This window comes from Neophocaena asiaeorientalis, unplaced genomic scaffold (assembly GCF_003031525.2).
Source record: "Neophocaena asiaeorientalis asiaeorientalis breed wild unplaced genomic scaffold, Neophocaena_asiaeorientalis_V1.1 scaffold49, whole genome shotgun sequence".
Taxonomy (NCBI): Eukaryota; Metazoa; Chordata; class Mammalia; order Artiodactyla; family Phocoenidae; genus Neophocaena; species Neophocaena asiaeorientalis.
The window spans coordinates 6,740,314-6,753,298 of record NW_020172456.1 but is presented as its reverse complement, the minus strand read 5'-3'; the positions used below and the strand labels follow the sequence as shown (position 1 = coordinate 6,753,298).

At 48.9% G+C, this 12,985-nt stretch overlaps 1 protein-coding gene across 2 annotated transcripts in view; it reads right to left on the bottom strand.

Annotated features, from left to right (window-relative positions):
* The window catches only part of DPF3 (double PHD fingers 3), a 250,550-nt gene that overhangs the window by 96,283 nt on the left and 141,282 nt on the right, over positions 1 to 12,985 (bottom strand). For both annotated transcript variants that reach the window (XM_024737918.1, XM_024737919.1), the window contains exons 5-6: positions 9,621 to 9,716; positions 940 to 1,018 (exon numbers count right to left, since the gene is read on the bottom strand). In XM_024737918.1, the coding sequence (XP_024593686.1) occupies positions 940 to 1,018; positions 9,621 to 9,716 (175 nt within the window). The remainder of the gene's footprint in view (positions 1 to 939; positions 1,019 to 9,620; positions 9,717 to 12,985) is intronic.

Sequence of the window (12,985 nt, the reverse complement as noted above, 5' to 3'; positions counted from 1 at the left end):
TCTTAGTTCCCCGACCAGGGATTGAACCCAGGCCCCCTGCCGTGGAAGCGTGGAGTCTTAACCACTGGACCATCAGGGACGTCCCTAAGGCAAGGCTTTTAAATCCACCACCCCCCCCTCCCAGAGGCTTCCCTGGTGGCGCAGTGGTTGAGAGTCCGCCTGCCGATGCAGGGGACACGGGCTGGAGAGGCCATGACAGTGAGAGGCCCGCGGACCGAAAAAAAAAAAAAAAAAAAAAAAAATCCACCCCCCAGTGCTCTGATAGGTGAGAAAGACAAAAGCTCTCTCAAGCTGACAGCAATCCCTCGGAAAGCTGCAGGTCCCTGGAGGTCCACCCGCTGCCACCGCCCCCGCTGCTCTGCCCCTTGGCCCCTCCCCATCTCTGTCTGCAGACCCTAAACCCAGGAGCCAGGCAGTCGCTTGTCCAAAGATGTTTCAGAAGCAAGCAAGAGAAGCTGGAGATGGATCGAGGGCCATTTATTAAACTAAGTCATGGTCAGAGAAAGATTCATAACCTGCCCCACCTAGGACAGGAGAGCGAGAAAGAGAAAGGAAGTTAAAGGGAAACAAATGAAAAGCCACAGGAGCCAAGTACCTTTGTTGGAGGATTTTGAGTTATGCTTTTGTTTGAATTCTCTGAAACAGAGAAAGAAATAGAGGATGAACCTTAAGGAGACAGAGAGTGAAAGAGAGAGAGCCGGAGGAAAGCCACGAAGGAGGGCACTGCAGGGAGAGGAGCACAGGGCAGGGAGGCCTCCGGGCTTGCTTCTCCTTCCTGCAAGCAACACCAGGGCCTGGAGCAGCAACGAGGGGAGGTCAGGGCGTGACTGCGGTGAGGCAGCAGCAGGCAGGCCCAAGAGCAGAAGCCAGCGAGCCTGAGGCTGGGGCGGCACAGGAAGCATGGGGCCGGGGCAGGAAGGCAGCGTCTGCCATACTCACTATCACAGACGTAAGGTTTGTCGTGGTCTTCCTGAGAGGCGGCGTCGTGCCTCCTTCTGCCACCTGTGGAGCCGCGGGCCTGGGGAGACACGGGAATATTGGCATGCTTGTTATGCTGACAATCACTACGGTTCCTGAGCACGTTTTCTGTGAGGCCCTGAGCGCTTCACCCATATCTCCTCATTCAACTTTATACTATATTTGTAGTCTCTCATACACCAACCCCATTTTACAGGCCAGGAAACTGAGGCCCAGGGATGCTAGGTAACCTACCCAAATCACTCAGCTACTCACCCGTATCACTTCATTGAATCCTCACAACTCCAAGAAGCAGGTGCTACTATTATCTCCATTTTGCAGATTTAGGAGACTGAGGCAACAGAGGGGTTAAGTAGCTTCCCCAAGGTCACTTGCTCACTAAGTGCAGAGCCAGGAGGCAAACTCAGGACAGTCTGACTGCAAAGCCTTGAGCAGTCAGAATTCCCATCCTCTGCTGTTGCCCCTAGGATCTCTTCCTCCAACTCCTTAGCCAGCTTCGCTGAAACCACACGTGGGTGCCAACCCAGCTCCCCTCAGCTGCCCAGATAATGGGCGAATTAGAGCAAGTAGCGTAAATGCAGCTATCACCCCAGACTCCTGTGTTCACGCTCCCCTCCAGCTCAAGTCTCTCAAGAGGCAGCCAGGGCTTCCCTGGTGGCGCAGTGGTTAAGAATCCGCCTGCCAACGCGGGGGACAGGTTCGAGCACTGGTCCGAGAAGATCCCACGTGCCTCGGAGCAGCTAAGCCCGTGAGCCACAACTACTGAGCCCGCGTGCCTAGAGCCCGTGCTCCGCAACAAGAGAAGCCACCGCAGTGAGAAGTCCGGGCACCGCAACGAAGAGTAGCCCCCGCTCGCCGCAACTAGAGAAAGCCTGCGTGCAGCAACAAAGACCCAACAGAGCCAAAAATAAAATAAATAAAATAATTTTTTTAAAAAGATGAGATAGACCAGAAAATGCTTTAAAAAAAAAAAAAAGAGGCAGCCAGGCCTAGCATCGGGGAGTGAGCTCCCCTCCGCCCTGCTCAGCCTACTCCATAGGGCAAGCTTCCGCTGAGGCCCCCCTGTGTGGTCTGCCTCGGGGCTCCAGCCAGTGGCAAGAGCCCTTGACACCCCACACTCTCCTGGGGCTGGACTCTTGAGACCCCCACCCTGTGTGCATCTCCACCAGCAACATCCGGCGTGAGGGTGGGATGGGCTCTACCTCCAAGGATAGAAAAGAGCAGCCAGAGAGGGAGCTGGCGGCTGCGCAGCCCCAGGACAGTGGCTACAAGAACATGGCAAGGTTTATTTTTAGACCTTTGTAAGTCCCACACCGGTCACATGGGTAGCACCCTAGCCTCCTCCAGGTCATTCTCTGGTAATGAGTAGCAGTAAACTTCCCAACCAAGGAAAGGGCCTGCTGGGGTCTTTGGGGACAGAGAAGAAGGTGCAGCAGATGAGAAATAAAACATGGCAACACCTGGTGTGCAGGGAAAATGGGGCAGTCCCAGGGGCCTGGTCTGGAAAAGTGAGCCCCGGGGGTACTTCATGGTCAAAAGGCCTTGAGTTGCTCACACCCACCCACCCACACACACACACACACACACACACACAGTTTCCCTGGGGATGTCACAGTGGAAAGGCCTGTACCCCAGCCCTACGGGGGCTCACACTCTCCCCAAACACACACCCTTCACAATCAACACCACCTGCCAAGCTACCAAGGCCACCACCTCCTCGGCTGTCTCTTTCCAAGACAAATTACAAAGTTCCACCTCCCTCCTTCCCTCCCCTCCAGGGCACTTCCCCTCCTAGCCTCCCCGCCCCCCACCCCTGCACACGCACCAGCCTGCAGTCCCCTCCCCTCGCCCTCATTACTCAGAGTTGACCCCAAGAGGGAGCTGGGCGGTACTGGCAGTCACCCCGAGGCACTGACAGGCCTCCCCGCCTGCCCACATTGAGGGTGGTCACCCTCAGCTGCCAGCGCCCCGCCCCCAGCCCCCCTTGGAGAAGCCGGGGACAGCTTGACGTGTGCCGCCCGCAGCCCTGTCACAGGCGCCTGGGAGCAGGTGAAAGCAAGTCAAGCAGAATGACAGAGGCAACAGCAGACTCAGGGAGGAGGTTCTGGGAGACTAAAAATACCACCCAGGAGAAGAGGAGGAGAGCTGGAGCTGGGAGCAGCCAGCAGGAAGCAGGGGCCCTGCCGAGAGCCAGGGTTTAATTGCGCTCTGCAGGGCTGCTGGCAGGGTGGCTGCTGCTCCCACTTTCTCCCTGCACCTCAGTTTCCCCAACTGCAAAATGGGGATTGTGGCTATAGGGCATTGAGGGGACAGGCAAGGGACGCCTCCTGTGGTTGGAGCACACTTCTAGTCTCCTGGAATGTTTCAAGCTTGGAAACTCGGAATCCTACTTGTCTTGCTCAAATGTCACCTCCTCAGAGAAGCCCTCCTGACCAATGCATGTTCACTCATCCCCTCCATCGGTCTCTTACCCCTACCCTGCTCCATGTCATAGCACATAGCATTGTCTGACATTATATTATATGTGTGTTGGTGTACTTGTTGGTTTTCCATCTCCCCCACATAAGGGTGGAAAACGTCTATTTGGGTGACCATTATACTTGGAACCTGGCACAGGGCCAGTCACCTAAGCAGCACTTAATAAATGTTTGCTGCATAAATGAATCAATCCATCAGTCGGCTGGTCAGTGAGTTAATCATCTTTGGTTCTTCTTCTTCATTCTCTGTATCCAAGTGCTATTGTGTCTTCCTTCAAAAGCCATCTTAGGCTTTGCATTTCCCTTCTATTCCACATCTTAATCCAGGAGCTCATCAATTAACCCCTGAACTGCTCAAAGAACCCGCCAGCTGGGGTTCTACCTCTGCGTTGCCCTACCCGATCCATCCTGCACGAGTCTCAGACCAATTAGACAAAAGGAGTGAAGGACGGGAGCCCATGGTCATCCATTCGTTCACTGCCATCCAAAGCCCACTGACATATCCACTGACGACCTAGTGCCAGTCCTACCAGGATCACCTCATGCTGATGCTATGTCCAAGTCTTTGTTTTGATTGATCCCGGTCATGGATCAGCCTCTACTCTGCCCACCCACATCTGGTCCATGCTTTAGCCTTGCTAACATGCCACACCTCCAAGAATCTTCCTCTTGCCACACTGAGGAGTAAAGCATCAGCTTTAAAGTCAGACAGACATAGGTTTAAACACTAGCATGTGTTTTTGGACAAGTTACTTCTCTAAGCATTAGTTTTCTCAGCTGTAAAATGGGCATAGCAACATCTTCATTGCAGAGCTGTAGTGCTAATAAGGGGGTGTGAAACCACAGGGGACAGAACTAGGTCTACAGGAAGTACTCAATAAACTGTTTCCCCTCCTTGCCCGGTTAATTGCTCTTTCCTCTGAACTCTTATTGCATTTGGTAAGTGCACGGTCAGAAGCCTGCTGCTTTCTAATTGTATCATGACTATCAGCATTTTCTCCTCAATTTAATTCCAAGGTCCTCGAGGGCAAAGATGACACTTCGTACTTTAGTATGAACCCGTGACATTTAGCACTATGCTGGGCACACAGCATCCAAAGCTCTTTCACATATATTAGCTCAGTTAATTCCTACAACACCATCTGAGTTTAACCAAGTAATATTATTCCCATTTGGCACTTGATGAAACAGGTTCTGAGAGGGTTCATGATTTGCCCATAGTCACAGAGCCAGTAGAAGGCGGAGGCCCAGGTTTCCAGAATCTGTTACAGAAAACTTTGAAGCTGATGTCCAAAAGAAACCATCCTCCCTCTCTGAGAACTACTCACCCGACTCCACTCCTCCCCATTCCACCTCCCCATTCACACATTGGTGGGCCATGGCTGCCAAGACTGCACCACACAGCCCTGCCCTACTGGCCGCCATTGATTGGCTGGCTCAGGAATAGGCATGTGACCCAAGCTGGGCCAACCAGATTCTACCCCCAAGGTACTCAGAATTGGGAAACAGTGACTCTAGTTAGTACAGGTCACTTGGGGGACCCATAAATTCAGGAACTATGGGGCCACGTGCACAGAGAAGCAGGAGAGGCAATCCTGCAAGAGAAGAATAAAGGAAGGAGAAGTAGAGGCCAGAGCTACCTGGGTTCCTTATTCCTTCCCAATCCTAAATCCCTGCCACCTTCTTGTCCTTCCTGAATCTTCAAAAATTGCTCAAATATGGGACAATGGCTCAGCAGCTTTTCAAATACTTCCCACTTTTGCTTAAGCTTAAGTTGAGTTTCCTACAACTAAAAGACTCTCAACTCGGACAGACTCAGTCCCGAGCAGAGAGCTAATCGCTCTGTATCTGTTGTTCTCAAATAGTGGTCAGGGGATCCTTGGAGGTCCCTGAGACCCTTTCAGGGAGTCTCCAGTGTCAAAACTATTTTTGTAATAGTACTAAAATGTCATTTGAAAGTTTTCACTCTCACAAGTGCACAGTGGAGTTTTCTAGCGGCTACACGACACAATGATGTCATCACTCTGTGTGCATGTGTATTCTTAAATTTAACATTTTTCCTGTTTTGATTTCTAATATGGGAATTATCACTAGTTATAACCCACCAGAACAATAGCTTTTGGGGCTCTCAGTAATTTGTAAGTAAAGAATCCCTGAGACCAAAAAAAAATTGAGAACCACTGCTCTATACTCTTGCCATCTAAAGTGAGGTGCTCAGACCAGCAGCACTGCCATCTCCTGGGATCTTGTTAACCAAGCAAGATCTCAGTCCCCACCCACCAAACCTACTGCATCAGAATTTGCAGTTGAGTAAGATCACCAGGTGCTTTGTATGCACATTAAAGCTTGAAAGTGCTGGACTACACCACAGTGCATCATAAACACTTACTGATTGGTAATACTCACATGGATGACTCACAGGAATTCCATGAACTTTAAAGAGCTTTGATTTGTTGGGCTAAAGTGACCACAGATACAATTATTCATTGTTGGGCCTCAATTTCTCTCACCCCTCTGGGAATCTCCATTGTCAAGGTTCTGAGATTTGTTCCCTTTGCTTGCACCCTCCTAATAATATCTAGCCTTTATTAAGCACTCAAAATTGGCTGTGTACTATTACCTCAATTTTAATGATGAGGAAACTGAGACCCAGCCTACTTATTCAATTTGGTCAGGGTCACAGAGGTTACCTGAACCACCCAAAGTCTAGTAAGTGGTAGAGCTGGGATTTGAACTCACGGTTCAAACAAAGCAGAGACTGTTCTTGTCATCCCTACCTTAGCCCTGACTTCCTCAATGAGCACACAGAGCACCTGGGAGTCCTGTTAAACTGCAGACTCTAATTCAGCCCACCTAGGGTGGAGTCTGGGGGGAACCTGCATTTCTAACAAGCTCCCAGGTGACACTGATGCTGCAGCCCAAGGGCCGCATACTGAGATGTACAGCCTCAGCCTCAGACCTCAGTCCCGACAACAGAAATGGAGTGACTGTCCTCCAGGAGCCAGTGGCAGCTTGAATACGCCTTAAAGGGCAGCTTCATTGAGCCTGTGGGTTAAGCAGCTCCATACCTTATTCCAGCACAGGTAGGCTCACCTGCACTTTCCAGGTCCTCCCATGGCTCCCACCATGGATGTCTACAATGTCACTGCCCAATGCAGAGCCATTTGGCTGCCCCTTGGCCAGCCTTGGGTGGGCCCAGAGCTAGTCTAGGCCCCATCCAACCCCCTCGCTGTGTTCAGGCCTTTGCTCAACTCCCATAAATCTGAAATATGACTTTCTGTTCTTTTTCCATCATTCAATCATTCATTCAACAAAATAGTCCGTGGTCACATGCTGGGCACTGGGCCACATGTGACCCAGTAGAAAAAGCACAGACCTGTGTTCAAGTCCTAGCTTCTTCCTTACTAGGTTGGATGTCCTTGAACAAGTTCCTTAACCTCTCTAGGAGTAATAATACCCACGTATGAGAATGAAAGAAGCAGTGCTGTCCAAGAGAAATATAATGAGGGTCACGTGTCATTTTAAATTTTCCAGTAGCCACGTTTTTAAAAAAGAGTAAAAACAGAAGCAGATGCAATTAATTTCAGTAATACATTTTATTTAATCCAATCTATCCAAAGTATTACCATTCCAATATGTAATCAGTATAAAAATATTAATGAAGTGTTCACCATTCTTTTCCTACTATATCTTTGAAATATGGTGAATATTTTACACCTACACCACATTTCAATTTGAATTAGCAACATGTCAAGTGCTTGGTAGCCACCCACACGTGGCCAGTGGCTGCTGTAAAGAACAGCGCAGAAATAGAGAATGCAGTATAAAGGACCTATCGTCACCATCGATGTCGTGTTTATGATATCGCTATCGACCTGTTGTGTTCATGATGCACTGTGGTGTAGTCCAGTAACGTAGCTCTTATTGTGAAGCGCTCATCACACTGCCTGATGTATAGGAAGTATACAGTAAGTACAAATGGCTGTTGCTGCTGCTTCTGCCGGTGTTCTTACAGAGAAGACACCCAATTCGTATTTGCCAACTACAAACTAGATTTCAGTTGGGAGTGGAGAAGATGTAAAGACGACCATTCTCCATCATCTACTCGAGTAAGTTTGGTTTGGGCTGAGACAAGGGTTGGAAGCAGGCCTGGAGGTACACAGCAATTGGAGTTCACAAAAGGCCCAGAAACTCCACATTCTAAAGCCTCCTTTAGAATGGAATAAGATATCCATTATTTTGTAACCCCCAAAGAAGGCATGGATCCAGGCAAGTTCATCAGGGGCCACTAAGATGATTAGGTGAAAAGGTGATGGGGCACTTTCTAAGGAGAGATCTGGCTGACAACACCCAAATCCACTGATCATTTTTACCACCACTGAAAGCAGAACGAGTGGACAGCATACACCTCCAGATGTGAAGCAATAAGAAGCACACATCACACCTAAGAGAGAGTCTAGCCTTACCAAAAAATATTTACACACACGCACAAATATCCCGAATCTAATCAAGTCTCTCATCAGACCACCAGTTTTCAGGAGATAAAGAGGATTGAGGGACACATTAAACACCACCAGTCTGCCAAATCTAGAATATGAGAAATTCCACAAGACCAACCACCCAAGTTCTTCAACAAATAAATGGCATGGAGAAAAAAAAAAAAAAAATGTACGTGGTAGGGAGTAGCAAGGAAGAAGTATATTATAGAATACAAGAGACCTAAGTTTCAAACAAACCAACTATAAAAAGGCATTTTTGAGAAAATCAGGGGGAAAGGATCAGGGACTGGATAGTAGATGTTAGAATCGTTATTTTTATTGGGTATGATAATGATACCTGTTAGGGATATACATTGAGGTATGTACAGGTTAAATGAAAAAATGTCTAGGGGCTTGCATTCAAATATTCCGCGCACACACACACAAACCCCACAAACATACAAACCAACCAAAAGTGAGAGTAAAGAAAGGATTAAACAAGAGTGTCAAAACATTGGTCATGGCTGAAGCTGAGTTGTGACTCTATAAGGTGTGCAGCATCAGAGGACCACCCTGTCCGGACTGAGAAATTCCAGCTCCTGTCCCAGTCGGAGCATCTCAGCTCAGCATGGGCACTGCTAGGCCCCTTGCACCAGTCACCTAGGAACTTGCTTATAATACAGCTCTCCAGGCCCTACCCCAGACTTCCTAAATCAGAACTCCCGGGAGTGGGTCCTGCAAATTTGCATTTCGATAGGCTCTTGTGGTGTTTCTGATGTGTACTCAGACGTAAGAACCACGGGAATAGAGAGGCTTGCCATAATTATCACTGGACCCAAGCTCACAGGGCATCCAGGACTAGTCCCTAGTCCACAGGAGGGGTAAGCATCCCGCCTAGAGCCTGAAGGAGCCAGACAGGCCTCAGAGAGTTAATTCTCCAGATGGGAAGCAGCAGCTCATCCCCGCAGGTCCCGCTGCATCTGGCTATTGTCAGATACTCCTGCAGAGCCCTGAAGGTAATCCCAGAAAACCACTCTGGGCTTGAACGTGAGGACTCTGGAGGACCACCCCGAATGCCAGAGAGTACCGCTCAGGTTTCGCTCCCTCCCCTTAAGAGTCACCCTCATATTTTTATTCCTTCCACCACGGATTTCCCCTCTGCCATTCCCCAGGCTTCTGGCCTTTTCTTGTCACATTCCAGGCCCACACGCCTCCAAAGCCCCCGCCACACTGGCTTGGGAACCATCAGCTGCAGCCCCCATGCTTTCCCAGTTTGCTCCCACTCTCTGCCTAGTGAAAGTACCCCAAAGCAGGTGTCCTGACCCTGTCATTCTGGGGCAGCCCCAGGGACAGGACACTTCCCGCCTTATTCTATGACTGAGGAATGGGGACAGCGGTCACATTCCCCTCATCCTCCACCCTCACCCACACCTCAACCTCCACCTTCCCCAGACCCTCACCATCCCCTCGGGGCACCGTCTGCCTCTTCTCTCCCTCTTGCCAGCTCTAAACTCTCGCAGGCTATCACCTGAGAACCAGAATTCTTCTGGAGGTTTCCTCTCTGGGTGTCCTGCAAGGAAAACCATGGATACACCCTCTATCTAGCTGCAGTGGGATTTTGAACCTAGGGACCAGTTGTTTGCCAGGCCCCGGCCTCCCCGATCTCTTTCCTCCCTTCACGGCTTACCCGTCCTCTGGTCCGATTCTTCCGCTTGGGAATATCTTCTTCTAAATCCTCTTCTTCATTTCCTTCTTCTACATTTTCATCATTTTCCAAAACCCTCTGAAATGACAAGAAAATAGAAGCGTTGAGAAATAAAATGCAAAGGAGAAAACCATCAGAGGGTAGTTCGGAGGGTGTTCTGTTTTGGTGTGTTTTTTTTTAACACAGTGAAGATGTTGCCATGGCTTGGGAAGCTAGGCCTCCAAAAGGCTGGCCAGGAACTGGAGCTCTTGGCGGTACCAACTCTCTCTCCTGGGACCCGTCCAGCCAACTCCTCCTAGAACACCGACATTTTCAACTCTTTTTGCCCAAGAAATGTTTTCTAAAAAGAGAATACTCTGGTAGGGGTACCCTTCTATGTGGGCCCAAGATGTCTGGTCAAAACTTACTTTCATGTAATTTTCCTTTTGTTCCTAAAGGGCCACCTCAAATATATGAAAATATGTTTCTCCTTTCCCTGGCATTCTGGAATCCTGCCCTGTTTGATAAAAACAAGTAACTTCCTGTCCATCTGAACAGAATTTGACATGAATGTGTTATTCATAATCTTCCATTGTTATTTTTTTAAGAGTAATGGATTTTCGTTACAGCACATTACTTGTAATGGGGCTTAAAGATCATAACTTTAATTCTCTCTCTCCAACAGCCCCGTGAGTCACACTGCAGCAGAGAATCCAATTTCCATTTTACAGGTAAATAAACTGAGGCTGAAAACAGTTTTGACTGCTCAAGATCAGATAGCAGAATCCATGACCAAAGCAAGGTCAGGTTCATCAGCTCAGAGTTTCCCATTTCTCTCTCAGCCCTTGTGTCTGAGAATTCCAAGGCATATTGCAGTACTTCCTATAGGAGCTGAGCACCTCACTTGCTTTGGCGTAGGGGAGGAAAGGGGAGGTAAGCTGCGTATCTCTAGGTTTAAGGGAGGGATAAGAGACTGTGGCAGAGGATCCAGCCCCCCAGAGTGGAAGTGGGATAAAGGGAAGGGGAGCCCAAGGATTCCATGTCAGGAGCCCTGGGGGCTTCTTTATAAGCTCACCGTGTGACCTTGGGTGAGTCATCATCGCTTCATGCCTCAGTTTCCCCAATTATAAAATAGGAACTCATTCATTCACTCAACAAACATTTGTCTAAGGCTGACTACATGGCAGGTACTGTGCTAGATAAGCCAAAAAATGGCTACAGTCCTGGCCCCAAGTGGACTCTATAGTCTAATGAAGGAAGGACAGATTCAATCAACATACATAACCATATAATTACAACTGCTATGAAAACAGTGACAGGCAAGTTCAAGGTCCTATGAGAGGTTGTTAGAAGGGACCTTTCCTAATCTGAGGTCAGGTAAGGCTTACCTGTGGAAGTGAACTAAGGAAGTTTAGATGTAAAGGATGGACAGAGACTAACCTTGGGAACAGGGACCAAAGGGAGGAGAGGAGGGAAAGTATTCTACTCAAAGGCAACAGCGTGAGCAAACTCCCTGAAGCAGGGAGGGGAATATGGCTTGTCCAGAGAGCATGAAGAGGCCAGTGTGACCAGAGCTCAGTGGCTCAGGAAGAGACTGGCCTAAGATGAAGCTAGAAGGGTGGGTGGGCACCAAGTTATACAGGACTACAGCATCCACCTATCCTTGTGGTAACAGTGCGACAATCACACAAGATATGAAAAGACTTAGAAAGCGGGACTTCCCTCGTGGCGCAGTAGTTAAGAATCCGCCTGCCAATGCAGGGGACACAGGTTCAATCCCTGGTCCAGGAAGATCCCACATGCCACAGAGCAACTAAGCCTGTGTGCCACAACTACTAAGCCTGTGCTCTAGAGCCCACGAGCCACAGCTACTGAAGCCCGTGCGCCTACAGCCCGTGCGCTGCAAAAAGAAAAGCCACTGCAATGATAAGCCCGCACCCTGCAACAAAGAGTAGCCCCTGCTCACAGCTACTAGAGAAAGCCCACGCACAACAATGAAGACCCAACACAGACAAAAAATAAAAATTAATTGGAAAAAAAAAAACCATGCTGCTAATAATTTTTAAAAAAAGACTTAGAAAGCAGCATGCATGGTACTGACTTCTGGTATCACCATCACGGTTCCAGTGGCCTCCTGGACAATGCCCTGGGCCTGTCCTCAAAGCAGGAAGCCCAGGGGTGAGTTTCCAGTGACCTTCTCCCATTGCCTTCTTGTCAGAGAGTTCCATTCCCATCGCAGGGATCAGGATATTGCTAATCGCCAAATCCTCCCAAAGAACTCAAAATAGGTCTAGTAAATTCTTCTCTGGCTTCTCTACCAGGTTTATATGGGAAGCCATCAGCTGATAGCGCTTAGGCTCTCTGGGCCAACCTTAGCCACCTAACAGAGAAGCAACGGCATCTGCCAGACACGACCTCTGGCCCACAGCTAGGAAACGCTGGCCCGGGTCCACAGCAAGCGTCCTAGCCTTCCTGCGCCTGGGCTTCCTGAACCGTAGGGGGGAACACTAGTGAGACAATGACAAGTCAGATGCTCTGCAGCCTTTGGTGAAAAGATGCAGCATAAATACAAGGTGTCGTTCTTACCACAACTGTTGCTGTTTGTACAGCCGTCTTGCAAACTCTCTGGGTGTTGAAGTCATTTAATCATGGTAAGTTCCAAGTGCCTCGAATTTAAAGATCATTGCCTCTGGCATCTCAGCGCAGTTCTGGTGCCACTCTCATTTTTTATTATGAAGGTATTTATTACCCGCAATATGGACTCTGGGTTGGAAGGTGAAAGCTGGTAAAGGTAGCTTCACTAGTCCCTAGATGTGCCGCACAGCTTCAACATCCTGGAGAAAACTGACTTCTCCCTCCCTCTTCCCACTGGCTTCCCTGTGTCTCTAGAACCTCTGGTCCGAGCCCCAGGCCTCACATGTGACAGCAGCATTTCCTGTGTCTCTGCATGTCCTGTGTTTCTGCATTTCCTGCGACGTGGCCCTGACACCAGAAGCCTCTCTACACAACTCGGGAGAAGCCAGGAGTTCCTAACAAACAAAGCACGTATTCAGGGCTCAGGAAGCAGAGGGAGCATCCTGTATTAGGAATGAAGGGCAGGGGTGTCCAACTAGAGATGCAGCTCATCCCCCGTGACACACTTGCATTCCCTGTCCAAGGACATTATCTGGAAAATAAACACATTTTAAAACAACTTTGCTCCCTGTTACTCTAACCAGTCTTTACGGTGATGATAATGATCATTTGTGGCTGTGCTTTTTTTAAAAAGAAGGAATTCCTCTTTTTTTTTTTTATTGTGTGTGTATCAGAGGAATTCCTCTTTAAAGATTCCATTATCTCCAGCTGGAAGAGTGCAAAATTCTGCTATT